The sequence below is a fragment of the Triticum dicoccoides genome, chromosome 2A (assembly GCF_002162155.2).
Source record: "Triticum dicoccoides isolate Atlit2015 ecotype Zavitan chromosome 2A, WEW_v2.0, whole genome shotgun sequence".
Taxonomy (NCBI): Eukaryota; Viridiplantae; Streptophyta; class Magnoliopsida; order Poales; family Poaceae; genus Triticum; species Triticum dicoccoides.
In genome coordinates this window covers 752,390,515-752,408,909 of record NC_041382.1, presented here as the reverse complement: position 1 = coordinate 752,408,909, position 18,395 = coordinate 752,390,515, and the positions used below count along the sequence as shown (strand labels likewise).

Here is an 18,395-nt window from a genome sequence, read left to right as displayed (position 1 = left end):
TTCACACATTGAATTGGAATGAAGTTAGACAGAAGCCTTAGCCGCTAATTATCAGATCCACTTTACTATTAGTAAATTAGCCGCAGCTTTGCATGGGCTTTATGCATTAAGATTTGTGCTTTTGGGAACATTTTAAATTTGAGGTGCCGCCGTCGCGAATCGCATCTCTCCACCAAACTTCCACTCAGCCTTCTCCTCCTATATTTAAAAGCCATAGTACTTGTTCATCAGCATTCAGCAAGCTGCTTGAGCAAGCCCAGCAAATTAAGCTCACTCTAGTGATCACTTGGCAACCCGGCCAGGAAGCGAGGAAGCAGCCATGGTGCTTCGCATGCAAAGCCTCAGCCCCCCTCGTCGTGTGTCGGTGGACGGCCCAATCATCGTCGGCGCCGGTCCCTCCGGGCTCGCCGTGGCGGCCAGCCTCGGCGAGGAGGGCATGCCATTCCTCATGCTGGAGCGCGAGGACTGCATCGCCTCGCTCTGGCAGAAGCGCACCTACGACCGCGTCAAGCTCCACATCCCCAAGCACTTCTGCGAGCTCCCCCGCATGCCGTTCCCGGAGAGCTACCCGGAGTACCCCACCCGCCGCCAGTTCATCGACTACCTCGAGAGCTACGCCGCCAGGTTCGACATTAAGCCCGAGTTCAACACCACCGTGCTCTCCGCCCACTACGACAACACCTCCGGACTCTGGCACGCGCAAGCCACCAGCGCGGGCGGTGCCCAGATGGAGTACATTGGCCGCTGGCTCGTGGTCGCCACCGGCGAGAACGCCGTCAACGTCGTCCCGGACATCCCGGGCCTCGGCGGCTTCTGCGGCGAGGTCACCCACGTCAGCCACTACAAGTCCGGCGAGCCATACAACGGGAAGCGCGTGCTCGTCGTCGGCTGCGGGAACTCCGGCATGGAGGTCTCCCTCGACCTCTGCGACCACGGCGCCCACCCTTTCATGGTGGTGCGCGACGCCATGCACGTCATTCCGCGCGAGGTGCTCGGCAAGTCCACTTTCGAGCTGGCCATGCTGCTCGTGGCGTGGCTCCCGCTCTGGTTGGTGGACAAGATCATGATCTTCCTCGCCTGGCTCGTCCTCGGCGACCTCGACAAGCTCGGCATCCACCGCCCGGCTGTCGGCCCGCTCACGCTCAAGCACACGCAAGGCCGCGCCCCGGTGCTCGACACCGGCGCGCTCGCCAGGATCAGGAGCGGCCAAATCACCGTCGTCCCCGGCATCACCCGCTTCACGAACTCCGACGCCGTGCTCTCCGATGGCACCATCGTCCATGTCGACGCTGTCATCCTCGCCACCGGCTACAGGAGCAATGTGCCACAGTGGCTCCGGGCAACGGACTTCTTCGGCAAGGACGGCTACCCAAAGACGGAGTTCCCCAACGGCTGGAAGGGCCAGTTTGGCCTCTACTCCGTCGGCTTCGCACGCCGCGGCCTCTCCGGCGCCTCCGCCGATGCCGTGCGCATCTCCAAGGACCTCTGCCAGCTCTGGAAGGAGGAGAGCAGGCCCGCAAAGAAGGCCGGCCGCCCGTGCTACAGGAGGTCTATCTCCGTCGTCTTGTAATTATCTAAGCAAGCTTTCAATCTAGATGTTCCTCATGTGACTTGGGTCCTGGAATTGTGTGGAGAGGGTATTTTGGGGACCGGCTATTGGTTTTTTTTTTGAGCAATCCCCACCCTTTTATTGAACGTTCAAACATAATGGGATACAGATGATATCGGGCATAATGCTAAGCCACACATGGCGCCCGGGACTAAGAGAAGCAGCTGCCCTTGCCAAGGCATGGGCCTCACCATTGTACTTTCTATTTTCATGAATAAAACTGAGGTCACTGAAAAGCCTACTTTGATACTTTATATCCTGTAAGATAGGGTAGTATCCGCATGGAGCTTCCTCCCGTAAGTTCGTTACAACCTCAAGGCAGTCAGTTGCAACACAAACGGACCGGAGATGAAGATCGGCAGCAAGTGAGAGAGCTTCGCTGCATGCTTCGGCTTCAAGGATTGTCGGATTGAGACGGCCCTCATAGATGATCGCCGATGCTCCAATGTACTTGCCCCCCTTGTCCCTACATACAACAGCTGAGGCAGCCCGATCTCCTATCTTGGAAAAGCCGCCGTCGACATTGATTTTGAAATCATGGCTCTCGGGTGGGAGCCATCCGATCCCTGCCGCCGGCGCCACTCGTAGTCCTGTATTTACATGCAGATCCCTGGCATTCACATGCAGGTCCCTGGGGTGTGCAGCTCGCGCCTTTTGCTGTGTACACTTCTTTGGCAACATCTCCAGCTCTGCCAGGTATTTGTTTACGAAGATATGAGTGGATAACGGGCTCTGAAACTGGTCATCATGTATGGCCCGGCGCCGCGCCCACCAGATGGCCCACATAGTAACAAGGGCACGGGCCAAATCGTCGGTGTTTAAGGTATCTACCAGCCATAGCAGCCATAGCTTTGGATCTTCCGTTCTGTTAGAGATGATTGTATCCGTGAGGTCCTCATCAGCAAGAGCCCACACACAACGCGCCATGCGGCAGTCAAAAAGAGAGTGGCGCCACGTATCCACCGCCGCATGACAAAGCGAGCACTCCGCCGAGACGGCCATGCTTCTGTGCTGTCGAACCTCACCTGTAGGAATTGAGCATTTGGCCAATCTCCATGCGAAAACGCGAACTTTAGCAGGGACTGCAGCTCCCCAGAGTTTCGCCCAGGATCCACGATCTGCTTCAATCTGCGAGTGTCCATCATTGTGCTCGAGCCAGTCCGTGCGTTGCTGCTTGGTGGCGGACAGAAGTTTGTAAGCCGAACGCACTGTGAAAACACCCCTTCGTTCATAATGCCATGACCAGAAATCTTGGCGAACTCGAGAGCTAAGCGGGATATTGAGGATTGCCTCCTTGTCCATTGGGTACAAATGTTCATCCAAAGTCTCTATATCCCATGCAAAAGTGACCGGGTTAATGAGGTCCGAGACAAGTTGCGGTGGGTTCAAAGTTTTCGGGCACACCGGCCGCAGCTTAAAATCACGTGGTATCCAGTTATCCGTCCAAATATTTGTTTCCGCTCCGGATCCAATCCGTTTTATCAGCCCTAGCTTGAGCGTGTCTCTGCCTTCAACCAAAGAGCGCCAGACCTGTGACGGGTTCTTCCCCAGCTCAGCTTCAAGGATCGAAACCGAAGGGTAGTACACAGCCTTGAGGATGCGTGCACTAAGAGAGTTTGGTTCCTGGAGTAACCGCCAGGCCTGTCTGGCCAGCAATGCAAGATTAAAAAGCTCGATATCACGAAACCCCATACCTCCCATAAACTTCGGCTGTGTCATCACATCCCAAGAAACCCACGCTGTCTTCCTCTCGCCCTTTTTGGATCCCCACCAGAATTTCCTCAGGAGGCCATTTATATGCTGACACAAGCCTCGTGGTAACTTGAAGCACGCCATTGAGTATGTCGGAATCGCTTGCGCAACTGACTTGATAAGCACCTCCTTCCCTCCCACAGAAAGTGCCTTCTCCATCCAGCCCTGCACCTGCTTCCATATCCTATCTTTAAGATACTTAAAGGATCCTTCCTTTGCTCTGCCAACGTCCGCCAGGAGGCCAAGGTACTTTTCAGACAATTTCTCATTCTGGACTGAAAGGATGAGTTTGATTTCGTGCCTGACTCCTTCCGAACAGCCTTTACTAAAAAATATTGAGGACTTCTCCTTATTGATGCGTTGCCCTGAAGCTATACAATACTTATGCAAAAGATTCTCAACTCTGTTGGCCATATCAGCTGTGGCCTCAAAGAATAGCAGGCTATCGTCTGCAAATAGAAGGTGGTTTACCTGTGGGGCTCCCGGTGCCACTTTTATACCATTGATGCTCTCACCAGGCGTTGTGGATCTCAGTAGGCAAGAGAGACCTTCGGCGGCCAATAGAAAAAGATATGGCGATATGGGATCACCCTGCCTGAGTCCACGAGAGGGTCTAAACTCCTCTTGCTTACCACCATTAAAGATAACAGAGAAGGATACCGAGGATACACACCTCATTACTGTTTGCGTAAACTGTGGGCTGATTCCCAACTTGAGCATAACCTTCTCCAGATAGTTCCACTCGAGCCGATCGTAGGCTTTCATCATATCAAGCTTCAAAGCACAGAACCGGCTATTGGTAAGTTGGCTGAAAACAAAACTTGGGTCAGTGTGTAAGTCGATTTGCTTTTTTTTTTCTTAGCCTGTTTAAGTTGATTTGCTCTCAGCTGACAATACGTGCGTACAACGTTTGACGCAGGGCCTTGATCCACACACACATTGGGTTTATCTGCTCGCATGCACGTACGTGCCATCCTGTTTGGTATGGTTCATCACGTGTTATGTTTGTAATCACAGTCACCGGTGTTTAGTTACTTTATTACTCTATCTGTCCCGAAAACACGCTCTTATATTATGGAACGAAGGGAGTATTACATTATCGCCATTGCCCAGTGTCTTTCTATGCATACGTGTGGACGCTGGAAGGTTAAAGATAGCCTTTTCAAATGTGTACGGGTTGGTATTAGCCTTCTAATACTTGTGAGTTCTTGTCTAAGCTATGTACCTATTACTCTCTCAGTCTCAAAATAAGTATCTTAAAATTAATACAGCTTTATACTAGAGTTAGCATAAAATTGAGACACTTATTTTACGATGGGGGAATATTAGCTAATAATGCATGCACACAAATTCCAAATCATATATAACTAAGGCTCTGTTTGATAGCAAAGTATTTCCTAATTATTCTTATAATATCATATTTTATGTAGACATACAACAATGGAATTTAGTGTCATTGGTATTACCCTTAAAAACAAAGAAATTGATACACAAACATAAATAAAAAATAAAAAATGTTTTCTAAGGAAGAATTGTGGAATTAGTATTTCCCTTCTAGAAGAAAGAAAAAACAAAAAAGAAAAAATTTGCACACAACTTACATAGAAATTGTGCTTTTTTTTAAATGCAGGAATAAGCCGAACATAGTGGAATTTTTAAATAATGAAGTTCCTTAAGAAGGAAATGATTTAGTGGTATTGGTATTACCCTTACAAAAAACAAAAAGAAAATAGCAACAAAAACAAAAACATAATAATGAAGTTTTTCTAAGAAATAATGAATTTGTGGCATTGGTATTACCCTTTCATACGAAAAAATGTTATAATTTACACACAAATTGCACTTTTTATAATATGCAAGAATAAGTATAAAATAGTGGAACTTCAAAAAATGAAATTTCCTAAGAAGGAGTGAATTTAATAGCATTAGTATTATCTATAGAGAAGAAAGAAAATGAAACACAAAATAAAATAAAATAACAAGAAATGAAGGTTTCTAAGGAAGAGTGAATTTGTGGCATTAGTATTTTTTTTCCAGAAGAAAGAAAAAAATTAAAAGAGACTAAATTTGCACACAACTTACATAGAAATTGCGCTTTTTTTACAATATGAAAGAATAAGCATAACATATGGAAATTTCAAAATGAATGAAGTTCCCTCAGAAAGAAATAATTTATTGGCATTGGCATTACCCTTAAAGAACAGAAAAATGAAACAAAAACAAAATAATGGAGTTTTCAAAGCAGGAATGAATTTGTGGCATTGGTATTACCCTTTCACAAGAAAAAAACAAAAAATGTTATAATTTACACACAAATTGCACTTTTTATAATATGCAAGAATAAGTATAAAATAGTGGAACTTAAAAAAATGAATTTTCCTAAGAAGTGAGTGAATTTAATGGCATTAGTATTATCTATAGAGAAGAAAGAAATCTATAGAGAAGAAAGAAAGTGAAACACAAAATAAAATAAAATAACAAGAAATGAAGTTTTCTAAGGAAGAGTGAATTTGCGGCATTAGTATTTTTCCTCCAGAAGATAGAAAAAAATTAAAAGAGACTAAATTTGCACACAACTTACATAGAAATTGCACTTTTTTACAATATGAAAGAATAAGCATAACATATGGAAATTTCAAAATGAATGAAGTCCCCTCAGAAACAAATAATTTATTGGCATTGGCATTACCCTTAAAGAATAGAAAAATGAAACAAAAACAAAATAATGAAGTTTTCAAAGCAGGAATGAATTTGTGGCATTGGTATTGCCCTTTCACAAGAAAAAAATATAAATATCAAAATTTACACACAATTTACACAGAAATTGTGATTTTTTATAATATGCAAGAATAAGCATATAATAGTGGAATTTCCAAAAGTAAATTTTCCTATTAAGGAATGAATTTAGTGGCATTAGTATTATCTATAAAAAAGAAAGAATATGAAACTAAAAATAAAACAAAAACAAAAATAAGGTTTCCAAAGGAAGAATGAATTAATGGCATTGTTATTACCCTTTAAGAAGACAGAGAATGAAAGAAGCAAACAATTTAAAAAATTCAAAAAATTGACATGAAAATTATGCTTTTCTATAATATGCAAGAATGAGCAAAACTTGGCGGTATTCCAAGAAAAAAAATGTTTCTTAAGAAGGAATGATATAGTGACAGTAGTATCAAAATCAAAGAAAAATGAAATGAAATAAAACTATAACATAATAAAAAATAATGAAGTTTTTCATTTAAGAATAAAGAAAAATAAAAAATAAGCTTAAAATTGGCACACAACTTTGAACATATTTACTATGCAAGAAATAAAAAGTATAGTGGTTTAATTTACACTATAATATAGTTTATACTATGTTATATAGTATTCGTGTGTACACATTTTACACTCACCCAACATCTCAAAAATACCCATAGTAACCAACTAAGAAAAAGAAAAAACCAAAAAAACGCATACAAACAGAAAAAAAGGGAGCCTCATGGGCCCATAAAAACAGGAAATGCACTTCAGCCCAATTAGGATTCGATTGGCCCAATACGGTGGTCAGTTGAAAATATCAGCCCAAAACAAGACAGCATACACAACAGAGAAAAAACAAGTAGCATGAATCCTGATGCAGAATCAATGGCTCAAAAATTAACTGAGCCAAATTCATTTTCACGCGACTTACATGTAGCTGAAGTGTAAAATTAAAAAAGTTTGGTTTAGATGAAATAGATAAACCTGATGAACTGAAAGTAACTATTACTAACCCAGACACCCATCCAACTCTACTTGAGCGACAATCCACGAAGAGAAAAAAAATACAGCTTGACTTCTTTATCCAGCATGAACAGAATATGCAACAACAAGAAACTCAAATTAATGATTGGAATTTACACAACTATATACAACCAGTATCCCCAATGCACGTGCTGCTCGCAAATACAAGTAGACTCACACAGAAAACATAAGCGCTACAATAAGTTATAGAAAGCACAAGATAATAGGAAAGGGCAATGGAACAGTGACAATGATACACCAACCATGGCAGTAATAATCCACAGACACAAATTTCAGTAGCATGAGACAACGCACTCTAATAACAATCTAATAAGGTCAAGTAACCCAAACCAACGACGCGATGGCTACCTGCCTTCCCATTCAATATAGGCCAACTGGTTCCCATTCAATATAGGTCGTCCGTGAGAGCTCTTCCAACAAAGAACATGGCACGCTTCAGAGCGGGAAGTTCGACATCAACACACAATATCTTCAGCATGAGACGCATGGCGGGCCTCTCGCCCAGCAACGACAGATCCTATTAGCCGCGTATTGGGGAATAGTGATCCAACACGCACCTTGGTCGCTGATGTAGGTACTTTCGGGATGGCCTAAACCTATTTTTTCTTTTCTCTATGTTTCTTTGTGTTGGTTTTCGTTAGGTGTTTTCAAGGGCCTTCATTGTTTTTGTTTTTGCTTCATTATATTTCCATTTTTATTTTTTACTTTTATTTATCATTTTTCTTGTTTTTCTTTATTTATTCTTCTTATTTTTTACTTTTTGGTCAAAACAATATTTTAAATATTTAGAACATTTTAAAAATGTGGTAACTTTTTAAAATTCGTAAAAAAATTAGAAATTTTTTAATTTTTCATTGAAATTCAGTAATATTTTGTAAATTGATGAACATTATCTAAATTTTGGTATATTTTTGAATTTCTGATCAGTTTTCTAAATCCAAGGACATTTTCTAAATCATGATCATTTTGTAAATCTAAGTAACTTTTCAAAATTGTGGACATTTTCTGAAATTCGTTTTTTTAAAGACTCCAAGAACATTTTCAAATTCTAAATCTAATCAATTTTCTGTGGAATTTTTTAAATTCATTTTTTTAAAATCTTGAACGTCTTCAAAATAAGCAAAAGAAAAATAAAGAAAAGGAAAAAAACAGGCGCCCGTGCCCTCACATTGGGCCGGGTGTATCGCCTGCACAGGCCGGGATTTGAAAATATATCTCGCTTATAGCAAGAGTACGTACGGTCTCGCCTGAAGCTTTTCCTATGTGATACAGTACTGGGCTGGCCCCTTCTGTGCGTCCGTTCACTCACACGCTTCGTTTACTTCGTATATTATTTTTCTTTTACATCTTTTTCTTTTTCTTATGGTTTTCTCTGTTTCTTCAATGGTTTTCTTAGGTTTTTTTCTTTTTCTTTTTTATCCGGTTTTATTGTTTCTTCTCCGGAGGTGAGCACTATTACAGGGGGTTGATAAGCCACGAGTATAGGGGGTCTATTGTACCATTTTTCAATAAGTAAGAGTGTTAAACCCAACGAGGAGCAGAAGGAATTCGTTAATATATTCCAGCAAGCGTTCAATGTAAAATCTACAACGATTGTTTGATAGTTTGTTTGATCACAAAAAAAAATGGCAAGGACATGAATTCTAATAAAAATAAAAAGGTGAGTCAAGTGGCTCAATCCTTAGTTGTGCTAAGTACAAATCCGTTGTCTTACTTATAGAAATCAAATGGCTCTCGAGGACACACGAGAGTTTCATCTAGTTTCATTGAGTTAAGATTCATTGCCCTGATAATTTGTTGTGTGATGGAACCTATAATAATGTGACGTTCTTTCTTGAACAAACAATATACTTATGATTATACCTTCTAATCATAGCATTAAACGTTGGGGTTCCAACAACCCCTTGTGCAACAGTTCATAAACTTAGGGTTTAGTCATTTTTTTTTCACTCCAATCATCCATCATAGATAAACTAATCACGTAGTGCTCTCCACTAGGCCCATAAAGGTGAACATATCTGCAGTCAACGTTCGCACATCACCACTAGAAAATTACAACAACATAATGTCAAGTCATTGAATTATTCAACTTCATAAAATTACTAGCAACAAGGTTTATCCATGTCCTCCAGAACGTAATGGACTACTCATGAGACATCTTTTGGATCATGATTAGTGGGGATGAAAATATGATCAACAATCTGAACATATAAATCTTTCACCAATAAAACTTCTAATCATCAACTACAGATAATAATCAACACCATAAATTATTCCCAGAAAGAGATATGACACAATACTTCATAGATTGAAAGCTAGGGTTGGAGATGGATGACAGTGATGATGGTTTGATGATCCCCACGGTGAATGGAGCGTTGGTAATGTCGATGGCTTCGAATCCCCCTTCCAGAGGGAAAGGGGGAATACAAATGTGAATAGTGTAGTTCTATACATTGTTCATGTTTTTGTCTTTATTGACACTATTCATGTTGAATTTGTCTTTTGTATCTATGTGTACTTTGAATTTGGATATGAATTATGTAGGGTTTGTAGAACATGTGTTGTGAACATCCACAAATTTTCTTGGAATTTTTTTGAATCATTTAAAAATAAACTTTTTAAAAATTGGTATCATGGGAGCATCTAAGTGATGGTATCACATGAAATTCTCCTTGTGCAAGCGACGTGCTAACTAGTGCTAGTGTGCCACCATAGAACTAGTGCATGAGTGTTGGTGTTGTTACTTGTTATAGTTAGAAAATTTCTCATTTGCTCAGATGGCATGTATGTTTGTGTGATGTGGTGTCACTATGTTGTTATAAATTCGTGTCAACTTTAGTTTATATGGTATTTACCAAAATTGTATTGGTATTTACTGAACTGAACCGAACAATATTTTCCCTGCAAAAAAAAGAGAAAGAAACCGAACTATATTTACCAAAGTATGGAAGCCATATTTACCAAATACCATATTTACATAATGAACTGGACGCACACGGCTATGAGACGCGGACATACACGAGAGCATACAACTATCAAATTTAGCGGGCATGAGGTTTGTGGATAGTTTGCTTGGTGTACTTGCAACTCAAAGCCTGATAGTATAAACATATTATTCGAAGAAAACATATTATTAGCTTGATAATGAAGTATTATTTTACAAGTTTTTGTGTTATGGACTATCACCATAATCATATGTTTACAAAATAAAGGTCAATGTTACACCTTGAGACATGTATTGATGCCTCAAATGCTGTTTATTAATTATGTAGTGAAAGGATAAATAGGAGGAAAAGAAGACAGGAAAAAAATGCTTGACACTTTCATAAGCTAAACACATGATGCTCTTACATTTGTGAGGGCCACCTTTCTAGTCACATATGAAAGCTGCATGATTAAAAGAAGTTTGTGAATATTCTAAAAGCATACTTTCTTGAGTTGAAGCAAATTTCATTCAGCATGCTTTAGATCAAAGTAAACTTCACCGAGCACCGTCAACAAATATCGAAAGCAAAATATAATTCATACGGATGTATATTCTAAAATCACTGTGCTTAAGTAATTAATTTATATTCTTTAAATAAGTACTCCCTCCATTCCTAAATATAAGTCTTTTTAGGATTTAAACATGGACTGCATACGGATGTATATAGACGTAGTTTAGAGTGTAGATTCACTCATTTTGCTACATATAAAGTCATATTAAAATCTCTAAAGACTTATATTTAGGAACGAAGGGAGTAGTAATAACTATTTATCGCAAGGTAAACATCTAAGAGTGATTACTGGGAGCTCTCAAACCCCACCTACATTGATTCTTTTGTACTCCCTCCGGTCCTTTTTATTCCGCATATAAGTTTTATCCGAAGTCAAAGTACCTCTACTTTGACCAAACTTACAGAAAAATTATTAACATTCACAATGCTAAACCAATATAGTTAGATTCACTATGAAATGTAGTTTCATAGTATATAAATTTGGTACTGTAGATGTTGATATTTTTTTAATATAATTTTGGCCAAACTTTGCAAAGTTTGACTTGTTACAAATTTAATATGCGAAGTAAAAGGGAGCAGAGGGAGTAATGTACTAGAAAACTTCTGTGTTGGGGTTAGCGTAATTTGGAAACCGACCTAGCATTGGTTTAATATCTCTACTCCTATAAAAGACTCAGTTGGTGATGATGATGCGTCTGCCATCCATCATTTCCGACCATTAGATTTGCATCTAATGACTATGAGGTAAGTTATGACTTTTTTTGCAACAATAACCTACTTTTCTGCTTCAATTTGCAAAAAAACCCTTAGTATCTTGAAACCAACCACATCCTCAGCCTGAGGAATATATTTTAAGTGAAATAATTTTTAGTCATATGTGTATATCAAAACTAGAGTGTTTTCTTTTCAAGTTTCTAAACAAATACTTCCTCCGTTCCTAAATATAAGTTTTTTTAGGATTTCAATAAAAACTACGTACGGATGTATATAGACATATTTTAGAGTGTAGATTCACTCATTTTGCTCCGTATATAGTCCGTAGTGAAATCTCTAAAAAGACTTATATTTAAGAACAGAGGAAGTATTATTCTACTTTTGATTTGTTGCAACACGCATGGTCACCTTGCTAGTAAAAAGAAGAAAAAACCTCCACACAAATGAAAAATGTTCCACTGGCTGTCGCTGCAAGCCTGCAAAGTCCGCCCACGTCTCTCCTCGTGTTGACGTTGACTTTGACTAGTGCACGCGCTTCTTGCAACTTACTTCGTCTCGACTCTCAGGCGGGGATCTGCAACGCTGCCACAGCAAGCACTAACCTGCGACGGGCAACATGGCGTCGCAGCCGCCGGGAACCGACGACTCCATTGCCGACCTCGGCCTCCGGAGGCTGGAGGCCGCCGATGAGGCCGTAAGGAGGTGGGCATCTCGGGGCGCGGCCGTCGAGGACAGCGACGGCGTCGTCTCCTACTCGGCTGGTCTTGTGGCGGCGGTCAAGGACCTCATCTCCCTCCGCTCAAGTGGTGGCGGCCTCTACGAAATCGCCTTACAGGTAAGCCTAACTGTCCAGCCTCACTTCTGGTAGCAGTAGTAGATTCATGTACGAGTATCATTATTCATTGATATCTGACGCTCAATTTGGCAAATCGAGTATAGCTTCTGAAGGTAGAAGGTTCAGAATTGGTAGTAGTATTCTTGGTTCAGCAAATGTTGTGTTGTGTGAGAAAATTACAGTAATGGAGAGACATCTCTCAAACATATAAATCTTGAAAAGAAGTTGTGGGATGGGGAAAGCAAATCTGAGAAGAAAATTACTACATGACGCAGCATAAAACTATGATGTCACAATGATTCAAACATAAATAAAAATTAGCTCGGAAAAAATGTACTAGTTTTGTTAGATGACAATATTATCCATGTCATATTTTTCTCCATATTTTGTAAGAGCTTTCAAAGATGTGAACCGGGATCTGATTGCGTGCACCGGTGCACAAGAAGCCCCTGCACACTGAGGCATCTCCCTAACTGGAATTCTCTGCTCCATTTTAACATATATGTTCTTCAATCTATAGGGCTGATTTTAATACTTCCAGTGCTACTAGCAGATATTATGATTTGAACATATGACGAATTCTTGTTCACAGCGACTTCTTTAACAACATACTATATTATCGGTCAGATAATTGACCTAACACATCTATTTTTCTCAATGCCACAATCTCACTAATTGAGTATTTCCCTAGAAACTAACCTACCACACTTATATCTTCAAGCTCATAAAACTATGCTAATTCAGCAAAATTTGGTCATGTGCGAGTTATCCAGGAAGTACTTGAATTAACCGCTTAGTTCCCCTGCAGGCTGCCATGGTACACCTTGAGGATGACTTCCGCCAAGTTCTCAATTCGGGCACATATTTACACCCCCCTAGCAGTCTCCAAGAATCATTGCACGAGTGCATTGCCCCCTTTATACGATCCTTCTCGTTTTCATCAATCCCCACTTTGGAAGATCTCAGCATCTCCTCATTTTCCACAAGTCCTAGTGGTGAGAGCCGAAGTTATGGTACTGGATATAGCAGAGGTCCTGTGTACATGGAGAAAGTACACATGTATCTGATTGACCCTGAAGCTTCAATCTATCTAAAGGAGATTGCTGAGCTTATGATACTTGCTGGCCATGCACCAAACATGTGTCGTGATTACGGAGAAACACGCCACAACATGTTAATGCAATGCCTTTCTCTGCTCGGTGTTCAGATTGAGCAAAAAAGCCACAACAACCAAGCAGAAGCAACTGCCAATGAGGCCGTATGCATCGATCTGATGCAGAGGCCGGGGAATACCCCCTTTTCTAAAAAAAAAAGGAGAAGAATCAGAAAATGTGGATCCAAGCACTCAGAGTCGTTGTCAGCATAGTCCTCCCTGAAGAACGCGACGCTTGCGCTCAGATTTTCGGGTGTGATCGTAAGGTGGAGGAGGATTGTTTTGCCAGAGCCACCACAGGGTGTACTGGACAATTGCTCGCAGTTGGAAGTATGATGACCAATGTCAAAGTGAATGACCAGCAATATCATAAAGTACCCCTGCTTCTACAGATGCATGAGGAATTGGTAAAGCTTCAACCAAGTATAAATGTCCTCATGTCTGGTGATGCCAAGGGTGTGATTAGTGAGCAGGCCAGTTTGCTTCTAGATAAGCTTGGGGAAGAAGCATCAAGTCTCCTTCTGGAGTTCCTGAATGTATATTCTAACCTTAAACCATGCCAACATAAAGTACTTGATGGAGATATCCTGCCATTGACACGCCATGTCATCATTTTTATTGAACTACTTGTTGAGTACAATGACACGATCAATCATATATTACCCCGTGTGGAGGACGACGATGAGGGGAAGGGGAAGGAGCAGAGCACAAAGAGAACTAAGAGTCGCTGGGTACGTTATGTGCTCATGTTGCTCGCTCGTTTGCAGCTGAAGGTTGAGGAGAATGCTGAGTCTTACGAGGACGAGCGCATGAGGTACATTTTCCTGATGAATAATGCAATGCATGTGGTTAAAGGCTCAGGGTCTCCCGATCTGAGTATGTCCATGGGGAACGACAACCACCAACAGCTTGTCATACGGGTGGAACAGTATGCGACAGCTTACCTTCGAGCATCATGGACTGAAGCTCTGCTTCAGTTGAGTGATCACCGTGTGAGTAAATATTCTGTGAATTTCGGTCCAGGATCTGTCTCTCAATGGATGAGAAAAAGCATGAAGAATTTCAATTCGGCATTCGGAGAAATAAGAAGGGTCCAAACGACATGGAAAGTGCCCAACCCTCAACTTAGACAACACTTACGGTTAATTATATTGCAGCAAGTTCTTAACGCTTATCGCACACTTTTAGGAAGGTATGGCTGCTATCTGGGAAAAAATCCAAGCAAGTACATAAAGTACACTCCTGACGACATAGAGAATCATGTTTTGGACCTGTTCGAAGGTTAACAAGGATCAGCGGTAAGTAGTAGACACACAAATGGAGGTGGATGATAATCATACGTAGCAGAGTATGGCCTATTCAGCCTATTAATCATGTACTAGTGTACATGTACATCTGTAATATATTTTGTGCTTATATATTGATCAATGATTCAGATTTCAGAGAAGTAGACACGGACAACTGCCTATACTGGTGTGGTGTCTACATATTGCACCGACACATCATGAGGATCAAAATTTTGTTGTACAAACCCTGTTGTGTTGATATTGGCCAATAGCCGAACTTGCGAATAAAGTACTCCACATATCTCTCCCTTCTCGCCCCGCCATCTCACTTTTGCTCTTTTATAATTGGATCTCTCATGTGTTGGATTTCTGGTTTCCTGAGTTCAGATAGGTTACATAGTACTCCCTCCGTTCGGAATTACTTGTCGCAAATACATCCATTTTTGCGACAAGTAATTCCGAACGGAGGGAGTACATGATTGCATTATTTGGGTACCCTTCACTGTTCTGTTATCAACTCACAAGTTGCACAGACTGCCACTTTGTTGCACATTTGACGTTTAATCAGCTCATTCCATGCATATAATTTTGTACCACCGAGCACTCATGTGCTTGTTTGCAGGCTCCTTCATTCCTTACTTTCATGCCTATTATCATTCCAATGCCGCAGCTCACACCGGCCCAACATGGTCTGCTCGCCCAAACATCACAGTTTATCCTACAGAACAACAGAATATACAACAACAAAAACAACAGAACACAAAAATAAAATTATTCCAATCATTTACATAACTATATACAATCAGTATCCCAAATATACATACTGCTCACAAATTACAAGTAGATTCATACCGAAAACAGAAGCACTAGCAATAGGTTTTAAAAAGCACTACAGGTAACAGGAAGAGCAATAGAACAGTCACATTGAAACACCATCTTTGGTATAGTATATATGCACAGGCACAAACATCAGCAACCTGAGCCAGGGGCGCACTCCAAAATCTGTCTACCTGCCTTCCAATTCAGTATAGGTCAAGTGGTTCCCTGATTCGGTGTCCTTGTCGTCTGCAGGAGCTCTTCCGACGAAGAACGCGGCACGCTTCGGAGCGGGAAGTTCGACGTCGCCACACAACATCCTCAGCACAAGAGGCATGGCCGGCCTGTCGCCCGGCAGCTCCTGCACGCACAGGAGGCCCACCTGGATGCACCTGCAGACCTCATCCTTAGAGTACGTGGTGCCCATCAGCGCGTCGATGAGCTCCGAGGCGCGGCCTTCCTGCCACAGGGTCCATGCCTGAAATTTGGAGCCAAGCATGGAAGATGGAATCCATGATTGTTATTATTAAGTTGTTTTAACAGGAAAATGGTATATTGAAGAAGACAGTGCAGGCTGTCTTACGTGGCCCACGAGGTTCATTGACCATTCGTGATCGATGAGGGAGCTGTTCCTGCGGCCACACACAATCTCCAGGATCAACACGCCGAAACTGAAGACATCGGATTTCTCGGAGAATTTTCCCTCCATCGCGTACTCCGGGGCGATATAGCCACTGCATTTCCACAGATTTTCAAAAATTAACCTGCAGCCAGGTAACTTCTTGTACCGCCGAATTGTCAACTAGTGAGGCTAATTTATACTCCCTCCATCCGGAAATACTTGTCGGAGAAATGGATACATCCACTAGCCAGGTAACCTAGACATATTTTAGTTCTAGATACATCCACTTTTATCCATTTGTGTTACAAGTAATTCCGGACGGAGGGAGTAAAATATAAACAAGATGTGCAGGCCATTAATGGTGCATGTCACAAATCCAATTTTGAGAAGCAGGTTATGACAATTATAGACTTTCCTGTTCAATTTATTCTTCTGTGAGGCCCTATCCATTTGTATTTTGTACTGGGTGAAAATCTGCTTCAAAAATTTGTAGTGAGTGAACAAAAGAGAAAAAGGAGCCTTACTAGGTTCCAACGATTCGGTGAGTAAGGGCTTGACGTTGGTATTCGCCGAAAATTCTAGCCATGCCGAAGTCGGATATCTTGGGGATGAAATCATCATCAAGCAGAACGTTGCTCGCTTTGAGGTCCCTGTGAATAATTCTCAGCGTGGAATCCTGGTGAAGGTACAGCAGCCCTTTCCCTATCCCCTGAATGATATTGTACCGCAATTTCCAACCCAACACTGATCTCTTAGTTTCATCTGATAAATTTGCCACAAGCAGACAAGTTCAGTCAGGCTCACTGCTATCAGATTCACACCGTTCATCTGATAAATTGAACTTACCAAAGATGAATGAGTCAAGGCTGTTGTTAGGCATGTATTCGTACACAAGCATCTTCTCTTCTCCATGAACACAACAGCCAAATAGCCTAACCAAGTTCCGGTGCTGCAGTTTGGACAGAACAGTCACCTCGTTCTTGAACTCTTCTGATCCCTGACTGGAGCTGTTCGACAACCTCTTGATAGCGATTTCCTGGCCATCTGGTAGTCTCCCCTGCAAGTATTATCAACTCATGTTGGTCAAGTGGTGATCTAAATACATCGCCAAGAACGAAATCAAAGCTCGGTCATATCACTGCAACAAGAGATGCAGAAGTTTGAATTACCCTACCTTGTAAACTGGACCAAATCCACCTGCGCCAAGCTTGTCGTTGAAATTGTTTGTTGCTGAAAGAACTGTGCTGAACTCAATCAAAGGTGAGCTCAGAACTGCTCCTTTCAGTGAATTGCTTTCAAATGCGTTTTCATCTGCAAATGGTTTAGCTTCTTCAATGGCCCTTTGTGGCCTCCCTTGGATCCTCCTTGTGCCTGCAGTTTGGCCAAAAGTTTGATGTGAACAACTGATAGCTATTTATGCAAATCGAACTGTCAACTGTTAATCAGGACAAAAAGAAGGGTAACATGTAAAGGAAAATCATTCAGATGCATGCCAGAATGAAGTTAGAACCGATTGAATCACCTATTTTCTTGATGATGAACCTCGACACGCATCCAACTACGCAGAAAACCATGATGCTAATCGGGAAGTCCGTTCGTACCCTACAATCTAATCAGTATGGCCTTTATAGCTCGCATAGTGGGATACAAGTCAGGGAGGAAATTGCGCGGTTTTTGGGAGCCAAGGCGTTGACAATGCACCATTTTCCCCATCAGAAGCAGTTAGTCAACTAGATGTTGGTGGCGTGATGCTTAAAAAACTGTCAGCTCTACATGACCATGGACATGATAGACTTTGCTTGCTTGACACCTCCCGTCTGGTCCAACTTCTCGGGTGAGCGCCGCACTTGTCTATGGTATCACGATTTAACTACTGCAGGATAAAACTGCCTGCCCATGCCACCTGCAAGCACGCGGTTTCTGAAGATGTACTTATACACATAGTAAGGGAGGGTTGAATGGCACTGGTTGGTTAAGAAGATGGTTCGACGGGGACAAAGGCATACAAAATTAACTGCAAACGATTAGTCCTGGATCACTCCAGTCAAACGTGCAAATCTGTATATCTTGTAGCTGTTAAAATATATTGCCGGCTTCTCTCCATCAGTTAGGACTTTTGAAGCAACTAGCTGGAGCATAAATTCAATATGGTATCCGAGCCAAGAGGTCTTGAGTTCAAGGCCCTACCAACGCAATATTAAAAAAAGATTTTGCGGCCTACATAAATCCCACGCCTAAGGACTAAATAAGCATAGTAGCATCCTTGTGAGCCTTGATACGCCGCAACGAAATTGCCTAATTACTGATACCACTTACGAGACT

The 18,395-nt window shown here is 41.7% G+C and overlaps 2 protein-coding genes and 1 pseudogene across 2 annotated transcripts; 2 read left to right on the top strand and 1 right to left on the bottom strand.

Annotated features, from left to right (window-relative positions):
- The first annotated feature begins 261 nt into the window (after positions 1-261).
- Positions 262-4,433, top strand: LOC119356956 (probable indole-3-pyruvate monooxygenase YUCCA5). Its single transcript, XM_037623938.1, has 2 exons — positions 262-1,659; positions 4,161-4,433. Exon 1 carries the CDS (start codon positions 320-322, stop codon positions 1,568-1,570), a length of 1,251 nt encoding a protein of 416 aa, XP_037479835.1. The 5' UTR covers positions 262-319; the 3' UTR covers positions 1,571-1,659; positions 4,161-4,433.
- A 7,526-nt stretch (positions 4,434-11,959) lies between these two features.
- Positions 11,960-14,950, top strand: LOC119352278 (annotated as a pseudogene).
- A 440-nt stretch (positions 14,951-15,390) lies between these two features.
- Positions 15,391-17,785, bottom strand: LOC119352277 (G-type lectin S-receptor-like serine/threonine-protein kinase At1g11410). The gene is made up of 6 exons (XM_037618965.1): positions 17,596-17,785; positions 17,248-17,444; positions 16,920-17,130; positions 16,598-16,835; positions 16,035-16,185; positions 15,391-15,929 (listed from the first exon to the last, which is right to left on the bottom strand). The coding sequence occupies exons 1-6, from the start codon at positions 17,645-17,647 to the stop codon at positions 15,642-15,644; spliced, it is 1,137 nt and encodes a 378-aa protein (XP_037474862.1). The 5' UTR covers positions 17,648-17,785; the 3' UTR covers positions 15,391-15,641.
- Positions 17,786-18,395: the final 610 nt, after the last annotated feature.